Source organism: Amblyomma maculatum, chromosome 9 (assembly GCF_055883805.1).
Source record: "Amblyomma maculatum isolate TAMU_Amacu chromosome 9, ASM5588380v1, whole genome shotgun sequence".
Classification (NCBI taxonomy): domain Eukaryota; kingdom Metazoa; phylum Arthropoda; class Arachnida; order Ixodida; family Ixodidae; genus Amblyomma; species Amblyomma maculatum.
The window spans coordinates 73,497,523-73,521,299 of NC_139352.1; the positions used below are offsets into that span (position 1 = coordinate 73,497,523).

At 48.3% G+C, this 23,777-nt stretch overlaps 1 protein-coding gene across 1 annotated transcript in view; it reads left to right on the top strand.

Annotated features, from left to right (window-relative positions):
- The first annotated feature begins 10,993 nt into the window (after positions 1-10,993).
- Positions 10,994-23,777, top strand: part of LOC146179426 (serine/threonine-protein kinase haspin-like) — a 28,177-nt gene continuing 15,393 nt past the window's right edge. The window contains exons 1-4 of the mRNA XM_084580191.1: positions 10,994-11,303; positions 11,468-11,601; positions 13,803-13,969; positions 16,814-16,966. Of these exons, the coding sequence (XP_084436317.1) occupies positions 10,994-11,303; positions 11,468-11,601; positions 13,803-13,969; positions 16,814-16,966 (764 nt within the window). The remainder of the gene's footprint in view (positions 11,304-11,467; positions 11,602-13,802; positions 13,970-16,813; positions 16,967-23,777) is intronic.

Consider the following 23,777-nt stretch of genomic DNA (forward strand, 5'->3'; position numbering starts at 1 on the left):
TGCTGAAGCAGTAAACTAACAGGTCAGAAAAAAATTTTCTCCCAAGTTGCATTTGCAGCTGCCTCCAACAAATATGCACAAAAGCTGCAGTGATAAGCACTAGGAGCAAGTTGTCTTGCATTGAGACACAATGAATAAACAAGAGGTCTTTGTTGAAAGAAAATGTCTCATCATTGCTCAATATGGTATGATAGGTAGGGGTTAATGACCCGAAATGGCATATGGGTCATGAAGAATGCCATAGTGAAGGCCTCAAACAAATTTTGGAGCCCTTTATTACAGTGAAAGGTCAAAGCATGCTGGCTGTTATCAGTGCCACAGCCAAGGGGCACCAGTAGCAACAACCTTTGACTTCTCACTGCTGAAATTTGGCAAGAAATTTTTTTAGCCTCTGGGAGAACACTTCTTTTTCAACATTTTTAACCACAAAATAACATGAAGGGCACCTTACCTTTTGAGGTAAGACACTGTGCCTGTTGTACATTATGCAACAGCTGGAAATGCAGGTGAAAAATGTGTAGACTGCTAGTTTACTGCATCAGTAGATATGATGGCAATTACCTTAATTGCTTGTCATAATGAAGAGGTTTCATTCCAATTAAAACAGGTACCCCAACACAGTTCGAAAATGAAAAGTCAAAGCCTGTGGCTACTGTCAATGCTTCTTGTATAGCACAGACTAGAGTTACTGTATATGCTACCAAAGGTAGCAGAGTTGCGCGTAGGTCCACCATCTTGCCTGTTAAGCAACCAAAATCATCTGGCACATGAATATAGGCAAAGATAGTAATCATATACTTTTATCTGCTCCTGCATTGCTTTGTCCCAGATATAAGCAATATGACAGAAGCAGGTTTAGTAAACTAAGTGAAACCACTTCAGTCGTCCTGGGCTGTCGAAATATGCAAGGCACAAATTTGCAAAAACAATATTATGACAACTGCATTTGCCTAGCAAAGAACGCTTTTAATTTTGGAGCCCAGTAAATATGAGACATTTTATAAATGCAGGTACAAGGTGGTGCTGCTTTTGTATAAGCTTCAACAAAAGATTACTTCATATTCAGCATTACTTTAAGCAACTTTCAAAAGAAAGGTGGCTTTCACAAGACAAAGGCATCGCATGCAGACAATAACATAGCAGTTCACCTTGGAAGTAATTATGTTGTCGACTACCATGCATTTTCCGCAGCGTGAGTGAGCCTACCAAACTGCATTCTCACAATGGTAAGACTTCCACTTAAGCAAAAACTGTTCTTAACAGATTACAGGTGACAGCAGTGCACAACAACCTGCCAACCACTTTGAAGGACTAGACAAAAAAAATCTGCCTTGCAGTCTTTCAGGACACCTATCATATCAAACCGAGTCAGTAGAGAACAAGTTTAGAGGAATGAACTAGCTTTGATTCACCCATGTTTGCATTTCACTCACTGACTGCACTGTCACTACTAGCATTTTCCAGTTTGTCTTCCAGTGGGAGGTCCTTCTGTTCCTCTTTGTTCTGGCAGCTTTGCGACTTTCGTGACTGGCCATTGGTGAAGGGTTCACTCGTTAGAAGACTTCCCTTGTTGGCAACGACCTCCCTCATTTTGTCAGGAAGTGATGCCTAGAATGTGGACATTAAGTTTGGCATATCCACTAGTTTGTCCCACTCCTTCTTGATGAGGGCCCACAGGTTGTCGAGGGATCGATCATCAAGCCTCCGACGCCAGAGCCGCGCTTTGAGGAGCGCCCAGGCATTCCGGATAGGGTTGAGGTCCTCAAACTTGGGAGGCCAGGGCATCTGGACAATGCCGTGGGCTTCGAGGTGCCTGCGGATGCGAGATGAAGAGCATGTGGGCGTTGTGTCTTGCTGCAGCAAGAAGTTGCCGTCCCGAAATGGGCTGTTGAGAAGGAATGGCATGAGAACTTGGTCAACAACGTCAACATAGTCACTGTCAGGTGAGAGTGAGCCCTGCTTGACCCTGTGGATGGGGCCAATGCCTTGGTATGTGATGGCAGTCCACACATTGATGAACGGATGGCCGCTGGCCCCAAGCTGCCTCACGTATATTGGATCATTCCTGTGAAGTTTTAGAGGAATAAGCCGAGACATTCAACATGAGCATTTGTGGACACATGGCATAACTACACTGGCATGTGTAACCTAAACCCTTGAAAGTTAAACTGCTCCACTTTAATAAAACGAGTTAAACCCAATGAAAAGGTACCTATGCATATGTGCTACCTTTTGAGAAACTGCTCACACTGCAAGCCCACTCCTATTGGCCTCGAGATCGAGCAGAGTCGCCACCTTGCGGCTCAGCGGCGAAACCTACTCAGTGTGGATGCGTTTTCGCGTCGCGTGCCAGCCCGCAGTGATTTACGCGCGCGCATGCGGCGTGTGCAGGAGTGTTTTTGTTTGTTTCGCAGTTCCTGTGAGCTTTTGCTTACCTACATGCCTCTTCCAAAATAAATATGAACAGTCTATAACCCCACGCTTCATTAAAAAAATATATACTTGTCCGTATCGAGCATGTCATGCTTGGATAAGGACATCATCCATCTCGGTCTTCGGCGCTTGAGATCCTTTGACATGCAATGTCTCAAACGAAGTGGTACTATCGTTACCGCTGTGTCAAAGCAAAACAGGTCGTTGCCGTCAATAAAAGTTAATGCAAACGCTCATAAATCGCATATTCCCGTTTCTGTTTGGAATACCGCAGCTACTAAAACATGCCACCGCAGACTGCTTCATATAGCAGAATGCAGTTCGAACAGACCACTCTATGCCTACTATGCCGTATGTATGCACGATAGAGTTGGGTATTTTTTTTTTTTTTTTTTGCTTTTAAACCTCTGTCGCGGTGTCGCAATATTAAAGGCGCTCGACTGCTGATTTTGAGAACCGGGGATTCAATCACAACCGTTTCGAAAGGCGTTCCCCTGCTGTGGGATTTGACTGCACAGTAAACAATCCCACGTGGTAAATGTCGTATTAATAATGAAAAAAAAAAAAAAAAAAAACTACACTAAAACCAGCCTCTGCAATCATCCGTCACAGCCGATGCCGCTTAAATTTCATGCGTTAAACCGGGGCCAATATGCATTTCTTTTCTTTTTTTTGTTGCTGAAGGCTTCTGTGCATTCGTGTGAGCACATTTTGCTTTAGAGATATGCTCGAATGTTTGGGAAACATATTCCCTGCACCTAATTGTTACCCTAAATATTACATAATACACCTAGATCAATGTAATTTACTGGTAGCCTATTACAATCATTATAATCCCTTTTCGTCCAAGTGCTGTCTTCCGACAAAACTCGTCATTTCTGACAAGGGGAGTAAAACAGCTTCATGCCGGCTTAAATATCAGTGTTTAGTTCAGGAATAAATACATTTTTATAGTCGCATGATAAGATAACCTCCATTTCTTTCGGAATAGTTTTATATCCGGCATCTGTTTTGGAAGCAACCCTAATATTTTACTTCGCATAAGATTTAGTCACTGCTAAAAAATTAGTGATAAAAAAATTTTCAGCCTGTACAATTGCTTCCCAGAACATGAGTGCCTATGCGCAGTTTATAACGATGTCTTCGCAGCGAGTAATTCGTAGCTTGCACTTTAACGTTACTGAAAATTAATCGCTGATCATTGTAAATTCTGTGAAGTGTGTAAAGGTTCTCTCACACGGTGAAATTTACTCGCATTGCAAAACAAAATAATTACACTACTAATTTACCGTTATATATTGACATCACACACATCAGAAAACCCTTACACTTTCCTCGGTTTCAGGAAATCATTTACAGTTAGTGGCGCATGCATTAATACGCTATATCACATTCTATGACAGTGGCCGCCAAAAGCATCTCGGCAAATTCAATCCATTCAGCGCTGTACACGTGAACAATCAGCTTTCCTGTGGGGCGAGGTTTCCTGTATAGTGTCGGCGTGATCTCATTTTTGGGGAATACTTGTGCGTGGTTGTCTGGGTCAGAGTTGATGTGCACTCAGTCTAAAGCAACTCGCCATGCAGTGCGCTGCCAATGCTACATTTAACCTGCTTAATCCTCGAGTCAAGTACAATATAATGAACCAGGATTTCTCGATTCAATCTAAAGTATTGCAGGTATCTGCGTGGGCTTGACACTGAATTCGCCGGTCTCACTCGCATGAGACGCGCGAAAACTGTTTAAAAGTCGATAAGAAAAACAAAGCTGTCATTAGGCAGGCCCAAGCATTAGGCGCGTGAGCGCGGTACAGCGCAAGAAACGTGCAAAGTAAATCTGGAAGTCTGGTGGTTGCGGGCTTTGTTTTCCTAAAATCCCCCTCTTCTGCTGCATTGGTGAAATCCTTGGATCTTTTTCTGCAATATTGCAGAAATACTGCAGAAGACACGTTTCTTTGCCAACAAACCCGCCGTAAACTCGGAAGCAGACCTACGCAGCGTGCGTTTCTGCCAGCGCCGCCGGCTGCCAATCCACACTACCGGAGTGACGGTGGCGCCACCTCTAGGTCGATCTCGCGGCGAATATTACTTTCTGTCATACCTTTTATTGTGCTGTCGCTGCTATATCAATGCAGTAATATGCTGGCTTTAACTCAAGCAAGCTTACAATACTAAAAGCCCACACGTCTGTGGGCTCAGCAGAAGAGAATTTAATTAATTGATTCTGCTCCTGTACGAGTATGGCTGAAAGTTCTGTTCAGTAAATGTCATTGTAACCACAGAGCAGCCATAATGTGCACAAGTAAGTGTGTTTGATCACTAGCACAGAAACACATGGTAGTAATCATTACCAGTTCTGCAGCGGTCGCCATGAATGCTTGCTTTTGTCCCACTTGCAACATATCAAAGACTCATTAGTAGACACCACTCTTTGCCATTGGTCAACAGTCCAGCTGCTGTACTCGCTGGCGAAATTAAGCCGGACATCACGAACCTCTGCCGTCAGTGATCGCCTCGTGTTACCATTGATGCAGCTAAGGCCTGCTTCATGTAACCTGCAATATGAAGCACACAATTGCAAAACACTACAGTAAGCCACAGTTGCAAAGTGAACATTTAAAATGTTTGCAGCATATCTGTGCCAAGCAGACTGACAGTGATTAGCAAATGTGTTTTTTCACAATCAGCTTTCTCCAATTTTTTGCAAGGTACTGCAACACTGAGGTTACACACATTTAAAACTAGCAAAATTAAAACCTGAAGTGCAGGTAATGTACAGAAAACTGAGAAATGGCTTTTTTATAGCAACAATTAAACAACAGTACCATCCTTGAGTTACCTTGAAATCTAAAACACTATGCAAGTCGAAGCGCACTTCAGAAAGAAGAGCGCCATCCATGATCTTACACAGGAAGCAGAATTACAGGTCATGGAAGAAATGATCTCACGGCTATCAATATATATTTAGGGCACAGGGTGTAGTGCACGTTTAGTTTGCTGTCAAACGACGATAACAAGAATTTAATGCGAGTATTGTCGCTCATGTTTTTTTTTTCTTTTAAACAAACAGAACACAGTTTAAATGCCTAAACTGAAGGGTGCAACCCTAGAATTTCACTAGAAGACAGCGGCCTAAAGACGAACCCGACGCAGCACCACTGAGAAACATGAAGTAAGGAGTGTCCGAGGCAAAACCTTGCCTAAGGCGAATCGTGTGCTCGTTTGCCGGAATACCGAGTTCGCGTATGATTTCGCCCGCGCTGAGAAAGGGCTCATCGACCACGGCCGCTATGATCATCAGATCTTCCAACTCGCTGGTTGCACGGGGCCTGGCATTACGCGCCGCATCCCTGATGCGGCCTTCGTCGCGGAACGCGTGGATGACGCGCACAACGGTACTGACGGCGCAGCCGACTTCGGCGGCGATGGCGCGCACGGACTTGCCACTCTTGGACAACGCGACGATTCGGAGGCGATTATCTCGGCTGACGCGCGGTGGCATTTTTGTCTAGGCCACCAGCTGCCGCCTTCCGCACGGCGAGTGCGCTACCGTGGCGTACGAGAGGCCAGCAGCAGCAATTATAAGTTCATCTCCAAGACAAGAAACATACACGGCGCCGGTGGACGAAAACAGCTGGGAACAAGAAGCGGCATAAATCAAACGATGGCTACAAGGTGGATCGAGTCGACTTGATATTAAAATAATTACGCTTTTGCACATGCTTGCCAGTTTTCACCCTTTTTTTATGTTTCAGTGACCACGAGTGATCAAGAGTTGTCAAGAACACGTGATTCTCTTTTTTTTTTTTGAGTGGGATAACCCGCACTATCAAGCACACGTGGCAACGATAAAAAATTAAGCATAATTAAAAAGAAAGCAATCGCTAAAGCGTTTGGTTAATTAATAATAATAACAATAATAGTTGGTTCACAGGAAGAGAGAGACGCCGTATCTGTCACAATTGTTTCTGTGTACACCTGAACCGCGCCGTAATTAATAACTGGTTCACTGGAAGAGGCGCGCTGTAACTGTCTCACTCGTTTTCTGTGGACACCTGAACCGCGCCGTGAGGGAATGGAGGAAAGTGGGATTTAAAGTGGAAAGAGAGAAAGAGGAGCCGTAGTGGAGGGCTACGGAGTAATTTCGACCACCTGGGGATCTTTAACGTGCGCTGACATCGCACAGCACACGGACGCCACTTCGTTTCGCCTCCATCGAAACGCAGCCGCCGAGGTCGGGTTCGAACCCGGGAATTCCGGACTGTGGTCGGGCGTTACCACTGTGCCACCCCGGCGGGGCCGCCGTAAAAGAAGGGAGGGAGGTGAGAGTGAAAGTGGAAAGAGAAAGGGGGAGCCGTATTCTAGATGGCGCTGGCCGTAGCCGTAGTGGAGGGCTACGAAGTAATTTCGATCACCTGGGGACCTTTAGCGTGCGCAGATATCGCACAGACACCTGGCACAGACACCTCTTCGTTCCGCCTCTTTTGCGCCTTCGGAGCCGGGTACTCCATTCAGTAGCCAAGTGTCAACTACTCGCGTCTCCACGGGCGTTTTCATATTTCTGCCCGCCACGGTACATGGGGGGAGGAGGTGGTGAAGGGTGGCTGGTCGTGGACCTGATGGGACTGGGATAGGTAGGTCAGCGCCGCTTGCGGCGGGGCCTATAGCCTGCCACCGAATTTTTATCTGTTGTAAGCCGGCATTGCACCCCCCACCGGTTTGGTGGTGGACGGCGGCTGTTGCGACGCGCGTCTTTCTCTCCCTCTTCCTTTATTCTCTATTTTCGGAGTACCCGGGTTCGAACCCGACCTCGGCGGCTGCGTTTCGATGGAGGCGAAACGAAGAGGTGTCCGTGTGCTGTGCGATGTCAGCGCACGTTAAAGATCCCCAGGTGGTCGAAATTGCTCCGTAGCCCTCCACTACGGCTCCTCTTTCTCTCTTTCCACTTTCACTCCCACCTTCCTCCCTTCCCTTACGGCACGGTTGAGGTGTCCGCAGAAAACAAGTGAGACAGTTACCGCGCCTTTCCCTTCATATCTCTTCTGTCCGCACGAGGCAGAGGAGGTGGCTCAGCTTCAGAACCAGTAACAGGCCCGTGTGTTTTCTTTTCGTTCTGCCTACAACCACAGCCACAGCCACAGCAACAACCACGGTACATGCATCGGGGACAATGGGCGCGTTCAGATATATGTCGCGGCGGGCTGTTTCGCGTAACAAATGACGTATGTAGCCAACTTCTTAAGTCGAGCAATGTAGCCAAAAGACAGGACAGAGCTGAATAAACCCACTTCATGATTGCATCTACTCTCGATTAAGGTGTAATGCTTTTTAACAATAATAATAATTGGTTCACATGAAGGGTAAGGCGCAGTATCTGTAACACTTGTTTCTGTGGGCACCTGAACCACGCTGTAAGATAAGGGAGGAAGATGGGAGGTAAAGTGGAAAGAGAGAAGGAGGAGCCGTGGATGGAGGGCTACTGAATAATTTTCACCGCCTGGGGATCTTTAAAGGCCCACTGTCCACCCTCCGGTCGAAAACATTTTCTTCCCCGGTGACTGTGAGACTTCGCCCCTAGAACGCAAGGCCGCAAAATGTTTTTGAAAAGAGTAACTAATAACGCAGTTACAGCCACCGCAATCACCCGATTCTGTCATGCCTCTCTCCTTCCATTCCCTCGCAAAGGTTTTTCACTCTCCTGCCCGAGGTCGTCTAGCCTCCGCATACAAATTCCCCTTCCTCCTCCGCGTTTGGCGGGAGGTGGGGCGTGGCTCTCCGCGAGCGCGAAAAAAAAAAAGAAACGGTCGAGGGAGCGCGCGCCGCTGGATTCAGCCTGGCCGTGGCGAGGGAAAAGCGCGCTGCGAGCGGTAGACACCCATCCTTCTCCCGTCAGTCAGCGAGACGGACCAATTGACGTCGTTCCCGGTACGTACGTCATTATCGTGGCCCGTCGAGCCAGCGCAGGAAACGGGGAATCTGGCTTCCCGGAGGAGAGCATGAGATAGCTTTGAATTGTATTTTCGATGCTTTGCGGCGCGCGTGTCACTGTAGCATTTTGCACAGACTATCTCCGGTACCTAATCGAAACACTTGGCTCCTTTGCTTAAAAGGGCCTTCCCTGGACAGTGGCCCTTTAATGGCAGGGACGGGAGGTGGTGAAGGAAGGCTGTTCCTGGCCCTACGCGGCTGGGACGTCAGGTCAACGCCGCTTGCGGCGGGGCTAGCCAGCCACTGAATTTTTATCTGTTGTAGGCCGTCATTGCACCCGCCACTGCTTAGGTGGTGGACGATGGCTGTTGCGGCACGCGTCTTTGTCTCCCTCTTCTTTTTCTTTCTTCTCTACTTTCTCTCTTCTGTCCGCACGAGGTAGCGGATGTGGCTCAGCTACAAAGCCAGTAGCAAGCCCGTGCGTTTTCTTTTCCTTCTTCCTACAGCCACAACTACTTTTTTTTCATGCAAATATACTTCAAAAATTTTCTTTGCTACCCAATTCTTGGCTGATCCCCCCCTATGAGTACTATGTGCCATATGTTATTTGGTCAACAACAACATCGCACAGCACATGGAGACGCTTCCGTTTCGCCTCCATCGAAACACAGCCTACGCGGCGGTTGGGATCGAACCCGGGTACTCCGAGTCGGGCACCTTAACCACTGCACCACCACAGCGGGGTTGCGATGCTTTTCTTGATATGATTTTATGCATATTACGCGCCCATCACCGGACGCCTGACGGTGTCCGCCTGACGGACACCGGACGCGCACATTTCGTTCAGCACATTCCGAAAATGAGAATATTTGTGCAAACAGATTAAAGCACAATAAAATCCGCCCTTTCCCCTGCTCCATTTTGAGTTCCTTTCTATATAAGTTGTCTGTGAATCGAATAGAGATTGCTCCAGAGAATGGTTTAGTTTTTGTTTATGGGGTTCAACGCTCCAGAACGACTAAGGCTATGATGGACTGCGTAGGGGGGAGGGGGGATGTGGAAATGTTTAACACCTGGACTTCTTTAACATGCACTAACATCGCACAGCGTATGGGCGCACTGCTTTTCGCCTCCGTCGAAAATCGGCCGCCTTTAGCCAGGATTTGATCCCACATCCTCGAGGTCCGTAGCCCGACAATGCAGGCGATATTCTCTCGGGGGCGACAGCCATGTCTACTGCATACAATGCGGCAAGCTGCATTTTATTCATTTTAACGCGAGGTCGTTAAAAACTCCTGTCTGCAGAAAATCTAGCGTTTGCGTTGTCGGTGTTGTGGGCGAAAAGTACGGACATTGGTTTGAAATTCCAACTGAAAAAAAATTACCTTAATATTATGTTGGTCAAACGTTGACAGATATCCCGCAGATGGCCGACCTTAACCCAAGCTAGGTCAACAAGCTTGGAATTAATGATTGGCCTTACACCGGCTGACGTTCGGCTGCCAACATATGGCCAATGCCGGAGACCATCCTTCCACACACTGTTAATCCAAGGAAAACTTTAAGTCTCGAATTCAGTCCGTAACGAGCTGGAGTTGCTAATAGTGGGTTTTAGAATGGGGGACGCTGTCGCTTAGGGGGACAGGGGAATAGCGGGCTGCGAGTGCGCATGCCCGGAATGAAATCCCCATGCTCCCCTCGCCCTTTCAGCGTAGACTCCGACGCGTGCGCATCGCCCCGCAACAGGTATTAACCGACGTAATTGGTAGCCAACTAGGGTCCATCTTTGGGCCTGCATTGGTTGACCAGGAATACTGGCTGCCGAGCTCTTACCAGACGTTTACCGATGTTTACCGACGGTCTGTTGTAGTAAATTTCAGTTGGGATCGTGTGGTTTGCGACGGTATAGGACCATGTATGACATTTGGTAGACACTGCCAACTCCGGCTTCGCCTTTGAGAAGAGATGGTGAGATAGGAATCCAGCATTCCAGGACCAATCCCAAGTGGGAAGAACTGCCCTACGTCGGGTATACTTTTACAAAATGTTATGGCTTTTGGAGTATATGGGGGTAATACAAACACAAATTGAAAGATAAGTAATTAAGCTGGTAGTAAAGTGCATGTACCCGAAGGGGATCTAATGTATTCGCTCCTCAGAATTCCTAAGCTGTATGTTGTTACTATTTATTAGGCAATAAACATTGCAAAACAATTAAGCTAGCATGCATCATTGTGTGTGCTAGCAAGCAGACGATGAAGAAGAAGAAGCAATCACCGTGTTTTCTGTTAATTTCTCGTTGTTTATTTTTCTGTCCATAGATATTCTCCATGGGAAACTACATAAATTGAAACAACCTCATGACAAACGTATCAAGACTCAGTGTCGCATCACCTGTATCCAGCAGCCCAGGCAATTTCTGACGGTCATGGATGAGGTAAAGCATGCTCAAGATGAGGCGCGTATAGATTGATCTGGCACTCGATCAGCGCCCATAGAAAGTTTTCTGGTTAACCTCAGCCCAAGCGATAGTACTGATAGTGTTATAAATCCTTCACTACACTGACGCCTTATGTGATGCATGCTAGATATAGACTTTGTCCGTGTTGGAGCATAGTCACCACCAACGCATAATGCGGTACAATATTCTGTTCCAGAGTGCCATGCCGCTGCGAGAGTGGCTCAATGCCGACGAAACCATCGGAATCGCTGTCCTCGCATGCGGCTGCTTGGTGGTGTGGCTTCTGTGCAAGCTACTGTTCGCCATCATGTCGTACGCAAAAACGGCTGTGCATGTGCTGGCGACCTCGTTGCTGACGCAGCACTCTATGACTGCCAAAAGGCCGCTTGCTGTTAACTTCAAGAAATCTCTGAGTCTGCTGGGGATAAAGGACGCCAGTGATGAGGACAGTGATGATGGCGACAATGAACACTACGGTGAAGGTATGTGAAAATAGTTCTAAAACCGCTGCACGTGTGGATAACCTTCTTGGCAGGCAGGGATTGGCTTAGACTTAAGGCCTCGTCTTCGGCCTTGGCATACTTCTAACTAGACTGGTAAATTCGCAGATCACGAGAAATCACTGTAATGATCGCTTCTCTCGCAGTAATAAAAAACCTCAACGGCACGACGAAGTCGGGCTGCAGACGAAGCTCGCTAAGCAGGCCGGTGCACAAGGATGACGACAGCGAAGGGAGCGCCGAAGAAAGCATGGGGAGTGACGGCGAAGGGTCTGCATTAGTAAGTGGTTGCTCGTAATGGTCTGCCCAGTAACACGAGCGAGACTGCTTAACCAGGAATATAAGGTCCCCAGTTAGGACGGCGCGATATAACCAATATGACAATTCCGAATTACAATAATCACACTTAAGGAACACTGAGGAAAATCGCAGCCGGCCTATTTATGTTCTTCAAAAAAAAAAAAAAATCGTGGCTGATTCTTGTAATGCGGTTGTTTCGCCGACACCGAAAGAGGTCATTAATCGAGGAGAAATTTTGATTTGAATATTTCACATTTAAATTCTGCTCGCTCGTCATATCAAGACCAAAAATATGACTCTGTGATCAGCGACTGCAAGTAATTCGTGATTTAGCTTAGCATCACAAATTTTTGTGAAACAATCACAGGAGATCAATACGATTTATACGACACAGTATCCGTTAGCACACGTTTCCCCAAGGATGATACAGCTACTCCGATGTGGTGTCCAAACGACGTGCGAGCGGGTCGCGTGATCCAGTACACCAATCTGTGACATGTCTTACTTCCTCTCCTCCCTCCCCATCCCTCAACTACCTCGATACCTAGACTCCGGCTGGTGACTACGTTTTCCCTTTCGCCACACGTCACCTCCCACCCTCTCTTTCTCCATTTCTCTCCTACTTTCCGTTTTCCGCCCTCCTCTCACGTGAAAGTTTCAAGGGGGATTTGATTTGATTTGGTTTGTAGTGTTTAATGTCCCAGAATGATTTAGGCTATGAGATGCCGTAGTGGAGGACTGCGGAAAGTTTGACCGTGAAGCTGTCGTGCACAACGACATTACACACCACACGGGAACCTTGCTTGTCGCCTCCATCGAAAAGCGGCCGCCGCGACCGGGATTCGATCCCGCATCCTTGGGCCAAGCAGTCAAGCGCCCTTACCACTGCACCACCGTGGCTTGGCTAGCGAGGAGGATTTCTGTCTGGGCCGAAGCCGACATAATGGGCACCACACTATTCGCGTCCCGTTAGAGGCAGGAAACGTTCTCCGCGTGTTTTGCACGCTGGTCGACAGAACGGACTTTGCGTACCATTATTCCTCCGCCGCATCGAATTGGAGATGGAAGCGCCGTCATAAATCAAAGTGCTCAATGCTAAATGGCCAGTGGGCCTCACGCGGGCATTCGTCCCTTTGCAGAACAATTTTATTTCGCAAAGAATATATATCAGATACACGTACGGGTTTTTGCTGGAGCTGGCAAGGGGAATGCCCCTTCTTTCGTTATAAGCATTATTTTTTATAAACTGTTTTGTTTTAATGAGGTTAAAATATTTAATTTACTGGCGTTTTCTAGCTTATCAAATATCCGTTTTCAGTGATAGCAGCGCCTTTGTCATTAGAGGGTGGTAATATGTCCATGTGGGATAAGTTATATTTCTCATCAGTGACCATTTCAACCAGGTAGAAATAGTCTTCATTTGATACTGTTCTCTCTAATCTGGCATCAGAGCGCTTTTGAATCCAGCAGCCGTACCACTGCCCTCAGCTACAGATGTTTCATCTCGTTCCAAGCGGTTCCAAGTGAATGCTTTAACCCTGATTACTGAAAATATATAGAATGACAGAGTTCCAGAACTCTACTATACCTGGCTGACCTCTTGTTAGTCCCAAGTACGTTACTTATACTCTCTTCTACTACCGCATCACTATATATTCTACTATTTTGGTGCCAACATCAATGTAGGCTATAGGAAAACAAGCAAAAAAAAAAAAAGAAGAGTGAGAAGCTAGATATATTCCCTGCTAAAATATACACCTTATTTTAGATCCGAGCAAAAGCTGCTGTTACCTTGGTCCTCCTCTTTTTACCATTGTTGCCGATGCAGCTATGAACACTCTTATTTTAGAGCACTCCAACTCAGCACTGTCGCAGAAAAAAAAAACAAAAAGAACAACAACTAGTTTTTAGAGGAGGTACCTGGTTAATCGCAATGCTTCCGCTGCATGGAGCGATGATGCGCAGACGCAAATTCCACTGAACAGCACATCACTCAGCACATCAGCACATCAAGAGCATGCAAGTCTATGCACGCATGTTCGTGACCGTGCACATCATGAGCCCGACATCACTTCACCGTGTAGTAGTCAGCACACTCTGCCGCTTGCAACGTACTAGTGTGGAGTCTCCTGACTCGCGCAAGCTTCTCTTATTTGCATGTATGTGTATCTCTCTTTCGAGGATGCTCTGTCGTGCCTCGTGCGGGATGTTCTGGACACCTTCGCCGAGAACCTGCAGGCGTCCGACGAGGCGCTCGACATGCGAGGCATGTCGGAGCTGTTCGGCCAACTGCTAGATGCCTGCGACCAGAGATCGGCGGTCACGTTTTCCGACGTCATCGCACGCATGTGAGTGACGCGCGCGATGAGGGCAGAGGCAGCGATAGTTATCCAGGCGACTTCGCTGGAGGCAAATGGCGCTAGTATAGTAATATGCATGTCCCGGCCCAAAACACGACCTTTCCTCAATGACAAGGAAAAATTGAGCGCGCCTACAGCATCGCCATCCGTCGCTCGCACTTTCGTTTCAACGTGTTCACAGCAGTGTCATTCAGGATTCGCGCGCAGAAGTAGTTATCTCTCGCGGGTGCGACGGGTCACTCACGACAACCGGTACAAAGCAGCGCCACGTACAACTGCCACGATAGGGCAGAACGAGAGGGAGAAGATGGCTTACCAAGATACTTTGTTGGGCGAGTTGGTACTTAATCATTATTAGTATAAACAGCGCGAACACGAAGACAAAGGACAAGATAAAAGAAAGCCACAGTACAAGCGCTGACTCACAACTATGCCTAAGCCCTTTACTCCAAGGCCCAGAAAAAACAAACATGAAGAAAACGAAACAGTCGCGTGAAACAACCCCTGGGTTCACCTGCTGCACAAAAAATCACTTAAAAAAGACACCTCTTTGCTTGAAAGAGCAAGAGAAGTCTTGCTGACACACATATTGTCCGTTGAAATAAAATGATTCCACTATCTCTCTCGTCATCTCTTTGTAGCGATACAAAATCCTATCACTGTCAAACTTAGGAGTGCACTTCTTCTCCTTCTTCATTATTTCACATGAATGGCAATGTGATACCAGAAACGTTTTGTCCTTTCCACTTTCCAAGTTGTTCCGGTGTTCCTGCAGTCTCTTATTGTGGAGAAGATGGCTATACAGTATGAAAGAGTACTGAGCAAGGTTAAAGGGGGAGTCTGTGTTCGCAAGCCGAGGCAACGTTTCGACAAATGGACTTGCCTTCGTCTGGGCAACGCGATCATCATTGGCCGGGATTTAAATACGCATTTGCTTCCGAAGAAGAAAAGCTAGGAAAGAGGGGAAGGAGGAGGGTGGGGCATAAATAAGCAGGGCCAGGAGTGAAAAAATGTACCTTCGGCATGTATTTCTAAGCCTGGAACCGGTGATCCCCTGCCCTGAAAAAGAATATAAAAAGCGGCATCATTAGGAAAATCTACAATGCGGCGTGAACGATGAGTCAGCACCCACCTAAAGCAGGTTCGGTGCTGACAGAAGCACACGGCATTAATTTGCGAAATGCGCGACGTTATATATGTTGAATCTTTTCACGGGCCTATTCCTGGGGCCTAAGCCCAAGGCAGAAAGTCCGCGATCAGCGCAGGACAGCCACTTCAAGCCTGGCCCCGACCTGGACCTGATATCAATTTGTAGTCAAGAGCACAGGGCGCGAACTATAAGGAGGTTGAAAAATTTCGTATTATGATTGTTCTGATTTGATTGTCTATAGTGTATACTGTATTCTGATTGATTGTTCTGGTTTATAAACACGGGTGAATAGTCGCGTCACGCATGCTCTACCAGGAAAGAAGACAAATTTATAACAGTGAATATGTTGTATTCACCTCCGCGCAATGCAGTCGCTGAATCTCGCTTGCATGAATGAGTGCATGATTCGGCTAATTTTTTCACTGAAAATGAGAAGCAAGACCTAGCGAAAGGAAATTCCATGCGGAAATAAGGAAGACTTTAAAATAAGAATGATCTCACTGCTTTTAAACTGACATCACTTTCAACTAGCTGCAGGATTCTGTCTTTGGACTTATGTACATGAAACCTTATGTACATGAAATAACGGTGGCAGAAGGGAAAGCTGAAGAGAAAGCTCAAGAGGAAGCTTAAGAGAAAGGGGTTTGAAGGTTTAGTAAAATTGTACATGATTTAACGGCTTGGTTCTAGTTTGGTTTGTGGGGTTGAGCGTCCCCAAGCGACTCAGCCTATGAGCGACGCCGTAGTGGAGGGCTCCAGAAGTTTCGGCCACCTGGGGTTCTTTAACGTGCACTCACATCGCGGAGCACCCAGGCGCCTTGCTTTTCGCCTCCACCGAAAAGAGACTGCCAAGGTCAGGATTCTCAAGCGCAGCCTTAAAGGCGATAGCTCCTTTATCCATAGGCCTCTGTAGTGACGCTTTAACTGTCTTTTCATTCAGATATATATTTTAAAATATTTTTGTTTTAGTTGGTTTTGGGGGAAAGGAAAGCACAGTATCTCTCGATTGTAACGCGAAAGTTAGAAGCTCTGGTATATGCGGCGCACACTGGTAAATTTCGCTATCATACGGTGCTACCATAACAGATGGCGCGCAAGTGTTATGATCTTTAACGTCCCTGAATGACTCATCGTTTCTAAAGAAGAAACACGCGTCCGGAAGGCGTGTGCGATTGATGTTCACCTCTTAGCGACCATTAAGGTTTTGTTACCTTGTAACTGCTGATTTACTTTTGCGGGTACATTACTTTGTCAGTGCACGTTAAAGAACCCCAGGTGGTCGAAATTTCCGGAGCCTTCCACTACGGCGTCCTCATAGCCTGAGTTGCTTTGGGACGTTAAACCCCACAAACCAAACTAAACCAAACTTCTTTGGCTTTTCGTAAGGCTTCACTATACCTTGGTTTGTGTAAGCAAAGTTTGTTATGGTTCGGTGTTTTTCGTGAGTAAAATACTAATTAGGCTTGTCATATTACCGCCAGCTCACAGCCTCGCGTTGAGGCTGCACTACTGTACAGGTAAACAAGCAAGCGGACAAATGAATAAACAAGTAACAACGTGGGAGATCGAACGGAAGTGTAGTGGCAGCTCTAAACAACAGAGGGAAAAAGAGTGGTGCACAGTTGGTTTAGTTGGACTGTTTCGCATAGTGCTCTTCCCTCGTCTGCTGTACATTTACGCAGGGGTGCCAGTGCCTATGTGAAGACGGACGAAGGGAAGTACTCGGATGTGTTTCAAGCGAGCACGCCGAGCGGCACCAGCGTGCTCAAAGTAGTCTCCGTCGAGTACATCGCCCATTACACGAACCAACTCTGGAACCACCTCCTCGTTGCCAGGTACGAGTCCTACATATGCAACGTGTTTGCACGACTGCCACAGTTAATATTATAGTTTGGTCGGGTCATGTGGTTTAACGTCCCGAAGCGACTAGGGCTATGATGGACGCCTTAGTGGAGGGCTCCGAAAATTTCGACTGTATTTGGTTCTGGCACAGCTAGATAATCAGTGTTACGCGATAATTGTCCCGAGTCACAAAAATGTCGGCGTTGTCGGGGTGGTCGTGGATCTGCAAGGCATAAAAAGTCTTCCAGACCATCGGAGTTGAACTCGGCTTTATGCACGTCATTTTGTGTAAACGTGGCGGGGGTGGCAAGCAAGACTAAAACCTAGTCATACTAAAACTGCTAAAACCTAGTGACGCGAGCGAAAGCTCTGTTAAGCATGGTAGGACTTTGGTATGGTTTTGCATAGTTAACAAGGCTGTACACCGCATGAAGGTTTGAGTTCTCTATAGGGGGACGCTTAAAATTTATTTCCCTTAACAGTATCGTACACACACACACACATATTTATATACATCTGTGACAGGTATTACGCCTTCCTGTTCCTTTGAACCAATTATTATTATTATTAATGCGAAAGCATTATTTCGCTATGTTAACAGATTTCTGTCCGCAGACTGCGTTAGCAAAATCGCGTCCGCAGCGGTTGTACCAAAGGCTAAAATGGGTAAACAAGAATTGAATTAGGGGGCTTCCTAAATCGGTGGTTGGTACTTTCAAATTGCACGCCAATCCCTTCATGTGCCCTTTTCAACTCTACTTCCGGTTGCGTGACGTCACATCCTCTACGTCACATTACGTTACTTCTAAAAATACCAAAGACTAAAATGGGTAAACAAGAAGTGAATTAATGTGACGTAGATGATGTGACGTCACGCAACCGGAAGTAGAGCCGAAAAGGGCACATGAAGGGATTGGCGCGCAATTTGAAAGTACCAAAGACTAAAATGGGTAAACAAGAATATTGATGATTGATTGATTAAAGCTTTAATTTCTACCTATTTAGGAGGCCCCCTACTCACCGCTCCTGGCACGCAGGCCTGAGGAACAGAGGTTGGAACCTCCGCGACTAAGGACTGGCGAATATACATTGGTTATTCGCGGCCTCAGCCGCCAGGCGGACGGCTTTTTGCGGGTCAGCGGGGACGTACGTCGCTTCGCAGCAGGGTTACCCAAGCTTCTCTACTTTTGCTGTTGTCTCTAGCGCCCGGAGACTTAAGGTCTATTCACACTTGCGACTATAGATGAGGTCGCGCGACTGGTAGTCGCGCGACCAGAGGAGAGGAGCTATGTTCACACTTGCGACTGTCGCCTTCTCGAAAAACGAGTTGGGAGTAGGAAAGCTGCAGGGCGATGACAGCGAACGTCGGTAGCAGCCGCTTGCCAGACACTTCAGCGTTTTCAGGCGAGAACGCCGACGACGAATAGACGGTGTCAATATAAAATGTTGCGCCTGCGTGAAAAACCCATTTCTCAAAAGTTCATAGTACTTACCGGATAGTCCGAATATCTTTCCAATCTCCTCCCAGGCCATATCCTTCTCCCTGCCTTTGAATTTCGGATGTCGTTTGTTGAAAAGGTAGGGGTATCCTTTAATTGCATTGAGAAGGTGCTCGATTCAGTACTCCGGGACCTCGCTGATTGGTGAAATGGTTTGCGACTAGTAGTCGCGCGACTAGAAATTCGAGCAGTGCCCGATCGGCCCTGTTACGTTTGGTGTCGCGTGCTCAGCCCACCGCTGACGCCAGTTGTTACGTTTGAGGGTCGCGAGTGCCGGGTAGCGTACCGCTGCGGCGCGCGGCCTCTCGGTAGCGTTGGCCTGGCGGCTCCGTGGACGGCGGACGGCATCAAAGGTGCCAGCAAAGACGAGGCGTCTTTTAACGAAACAACCTTTACTGTAACATCAGGAAGAAACGGGCAGTGAAGCTGACCCGGAGAGATTACAGACACTCTCACACAGCTGGTGTCTAGCGTCGTACCAACGGCGCGTCAAAGTAGTCTCTCTCCCAGCGGAGTCGGCCGCTGCTTTTTATAGTTTTTCCAGTTCACAGGGAAAGGGTAAACCCTCACAGGAAAGGGAGAGCCAAACATGTTGGTTCACGACGAATGACTCAATCGCAGGTGTTCCGATCTCATCTCCTCCACCTCCTGCAGACAGGAGAGGGCGACGCACTTTCCCTCGATCTCCAGGCTTGGCCAGCTTGTGCACACACACGCACGCACAGGAACACGCTGAGACTTGTCGGCGGGAGGAAGCGTTGCGCGGCCGATGAACGGCGTCGAAATGGCCGATCCGCTCGCGGTTCTGCCTGTTGCTATGCGGTGGCCGCGTCAGCTGTCCCACTTCTCGGTGGAGAAACGTAACAGACTGCCCCGCCGGGGAAGGGAGATCCCGAAGGGCAGGGGACTGCATCCGCTGTCCGGAGGGATCGGGATGTTGCTGCTAGCCGGGGTCGTCCGACTCAGCTTCTCTTGAGCTCAAACGGCCTGAAGAAGTCCTTGGCGAGTCCGGGATTCCAAGGCACTCTGCAACTTTTCTTCAGGAGAGATTTCTGACAACCTACAGCATCACAACCACGTTAAAAACTCAACCGTTCAGCCAGCAAGCACGGCACAAACTTCACTAAGTTTTGCCAGACTATTTCCCTCTTATGCCCCCATCTACATTAAAGGGCAGCTCAGCAGCACTTGGAACGCGTCCACAAATTTGAAAATCGCGCTTTCAAAAACGTCATTCTCAAACAAAAATAATACAATGCAATCTGTTTAAAATCCTAGGCCAGGAAGAAAAACACCAACTAGTGAATAAAGGCTTCTTCTCAAGTTATGGGCTTCGACTTAAGCCATCGGCATTACCGTTGAGATCACCCTTTTCACTAAAGCTTCGGCTGTCCGTTTCACGGAACAACCGTACCTTCCTGTTTCTGTGCAAAGAAACGCATGAGCATAAGTCACTAGCTTTGCTAAACAACCTATCCCTCTCCTTACGCTTGGCGCACCAGTCACGCATTTTCTGGGCACGGGCGCATTTCTGCCTTTGGGATAGTCGCTTTCTCTTTCGCGATAGCTTCAACTTGTTCCATTCTTTCTCGCGCCTGCCTTTCCGCTTTTTTCTGCGGCAGTACTGGAACACACGCTTTCTGCTTTCTTTTTGCAGTCTTTGGAGTTTGCTCTCCTTACGATTGTAGCATTCTTCCTCGCGCCTGCCTTTCCGCGTTTTTCGTCGGCAGCACTGGAATACTAGCCTTCTGCTTTCTTTCTGCAATCGTTTGAGTTTGCTCTCCTTACGATGGCAGCATTCTTTCTCGCGCCTGCCTTTCCGCGTTTTTCGGTGGCAGGACTTGAATACTCTAGTCCTACTTTCTTTCGGCGCGAGCTCTGGCAAGCTAGCGGTAACCGTTCTAGCGGTAACCGGAGCTAGTAGGGTACCGGTGTCGTCTGAGTGGTCAAAGTGCGGCGCCGCGTCTGCATCGCGGCCAGCAGCGCATGACTCACTTTCCGTCAAGTCCGAACGACAACTGCTCACGCCAGCCCTCAAGCTAGGCATTTCCTCTGGCGGCGCCGCGGCTGCATCGCATGACTCACTTTCAGTCAAATCCGAACAACCGCTTATGCCAGCCCTCAAGCTAGGCATTTCCACTGGCTCGCCACTCACGTTACACGGGTCCTCCGATGAGCCGCATCGCTCAGCGTTAACCGGCGCACGATCAAGCTCTTTCGACAGCTGGGGCGCTTCGGATTGCGTGAGGGTCATGTATGCCACGTCCGCGTTCGCACTGGGGTTGCTTTCGCGAATACAACCTAGCGTAGTATCAGGGCACGAACGATTCTGACTCTGCTCTGGTCGCTCGCTGTCGCCTTCGCAAGTCTCGCTCTCTACAGCGGACGCGCACTCCTCGTCGGTCTGCCCTGGGTGATCGCAACTCGCGGGCTGCGCAGTTTCCCTGATCGGCACTTCGTTTTTCGGTGTGCCCTGCTCTACGACACAGCTGATTTCGGAAACCGAAATTGTCTCATTTCCTAGCTGATTTCCATCTCCGCCACGCTCTAGACCAGCTTCTGCATTTAACTCGAGAGGCGGTTCAGCTATTACCAGTTCCCCACACTCATTTGATGGAACTGTATCTCCTACAGCTACTTGGGTCGGCATGCAGTTCACCTCGCTTAACGGCGTCACTTCGGACTTCTCGCCGATTAAGCATGTGCTAACCGTCTCAGCTAGTGGCTCGACCAAGGTAACAGGATACTCTTCTGTTCGAGGCTCGGTCGGCTCGCTACTGCGGTCACATTGCTCGGCCGTTTCCCCAAGCTGTTTCTCACACTCCGGTGCAAGTTCGATTTGCTCCGGAACTTCCGCACTGTCTAGCCATTTGCTTACAGCGGCTTTCAACTGATAGGCCAAATCAAAGTATGCCTCGTTACAATGTTTCTCGCTCTCATATCTCTTCCGAAGATCCTGAGGCGTTATCTGATATCGTATCAGCAATGACTCTTTTAGTTCATCGTAATTTTTCAAGCGGTCGCCAACCAATCGCTTGATTTCTTCCGACGCTTCAGCGGAGAGAAGAGCTACCAACATCTGCGCCCAACTATCTCGCTCGAAACGTTTACTTCTGCAGACATTCTCGAAGTCTGCCAAATACTCGGCCACATCCTCGGCAATGAGGAACGGTGGCGGACCATCTCGCGGTATTGAACCGTTACACTGAATGGCATTGCAAGCTTTAATCCTTTCCACGCTCATTCTATGTGCTGATATCTCCAGCTGCATCAGTTTCCTTACGCGGGCGTCCTCTTTCTCGAAACGTTCCCTACGTTCACGCATCTCTTTCTCGTGACGTTCTCTACGTTCACGCATCTCTTTCTCGTGACGTTCTCTACGTTCACGTTCCTCTTTCTCGTGACGTTCTCTACGTTCACGTTCCTCTTGACGTTCGTCAATGATCTCAAGGCATTCCAAAAGCTCGTCATCTTCAGCTTCCAACTCAAGAATAGCCTTTAACACTTCTAGTTTTCTGAGTTTGTCTGACAAATTCAGACCCAACTCCTCCGCAAGCTCCAGCAATTTCGGTTTGCGCAACGACTTCAAATCCAAATTCATGGCTGTTCCGAGTGCTGCCTTCTCTACTGCCCACTATTGCCTTGCTGCAATTAACCCAGCAACAACGACAACACAATTACCAGCTCTGTTCTCTACTTAACAAAAGCCTGGCAAAACTCAGTAGAAGAAAGTCCCGCACTCACCAAACCTCGCAGCCAAGAATCCAACGCAGTCGTTCCGCTGCAGGCAACCAGTCATCACACAGGGCTCGTTGCACTGCTCCCGCCTTTTCCGCTGAGCTGCTTTGATTCACGAGTCACGCCTCGGACATCTCCGCTCTTCCCACCAGATGTTGCACTTCGGTCAGGCCTGGCTCGTTTCACCGACCACGGTCACTGCTTGGTCGTCCTCGTCTCTCCGCTTTCCGCTGTTCACCAGTTGTTGGACGACGGTATCGCCTGGCTCGTCCCTCCAACCACGGTTACGGTTTGGTCGTCGTCGTCCCACCGCTGTTCACCAGTTGTTGGACGACGGTATCGCCTGGCTCGTCCCTCCAACCACGGTTACGGTTTGGTCGTCGTCGTCCCACCGCTGTTCACCAATTGTTACGTTTGGTGTCGCGTGCTCAGCCCACCGCTGACGCCAGTTGTTACGTTTGAGGGTCGCGAGTGCCGGGTAGCGTACCGCTGCGGCGCGCGGCCTCTCGGTAGCGTTGGCCTGGCGGCTCCGTGGACGGCGGACGGCATCAAAGGTGCCAGCAAAGACGAGGCGTCTTTTAACGAAACAACCTTTACTGTAACATCAGGAAGAAACGGGCAGTGAAGCTGACCCGGAGAGATTACAGACACTCTCACACAGCTGGTGTCTAGCGTCGTACCAACGGCGCGTCAAAGTAGTCTCTCTCCCAGCGGAGTCGGCCGCTGCTTTTTATAGTTTTTCCAGTTCACAGGGAAAGGGTAAACCCTCACAGGAAAGGGAGAGCCAAACATGTTGGTTCACGACGAATGACTCAATCGCAGGTGTTCCGATCTCATCTCCTCCACCTCCTGCAGACAGGAGAGGGCGACGCACTTTCCCTCGATCTCCAGGCTTGGCCAGCTTGTGCACACACACGCACGCACAGGAACACGCTGAGACTTGTCGGCGGGAGGAAGCGTTGCGCGGCCGATGAACGGCGTCGAAATGGCCGATCCGCTCGCGGTTCTGCCTGTTGCTATGCGGTGGCCGCGTCAGCTGTCCCACTTCTCGGTGGAGAAACGTAACAGCCCGCGGCAGTCGCTTTTCGACCGATTCGACCATTTGCGACTGTCGCTTTTCGACCAAAACGGTCGCGCGACCGCTGCTAGTCGCAAGTGTGAACGGGCCTTTAGGGCATTCCCAAAGTATATGGTCGAGGGTCCCCTCGCCTCGCAGGCTTTACATTTATCATTTTTCCTCTCATCTATCTGGGTGTGAAACAACCAGACAGGGTTCGGGAAATTTCCGGCTTGTAATCGCCGCCAGGCTATGGCCTCTTTATTATTTAAGCTAGGATCCGGTGGCGGCATCAGACGTCTTCCTAGTCTATAATTTTCGATTATTTCTTTATAAGTTTGCAAACGTTCGTCCATTGCCTGGCAGTCGGGCGGCTCCGCGTTTGCCCGGAAGTAGTGAATTAATGTGATGTAGAGGATGTGACGTCCCGCACCATGAAGTGGAGCCAAAAATGGGCATTATGAATGAATTGGTGCGCAATTTGAAAGTACCAAAGACTAAAATGGGTAA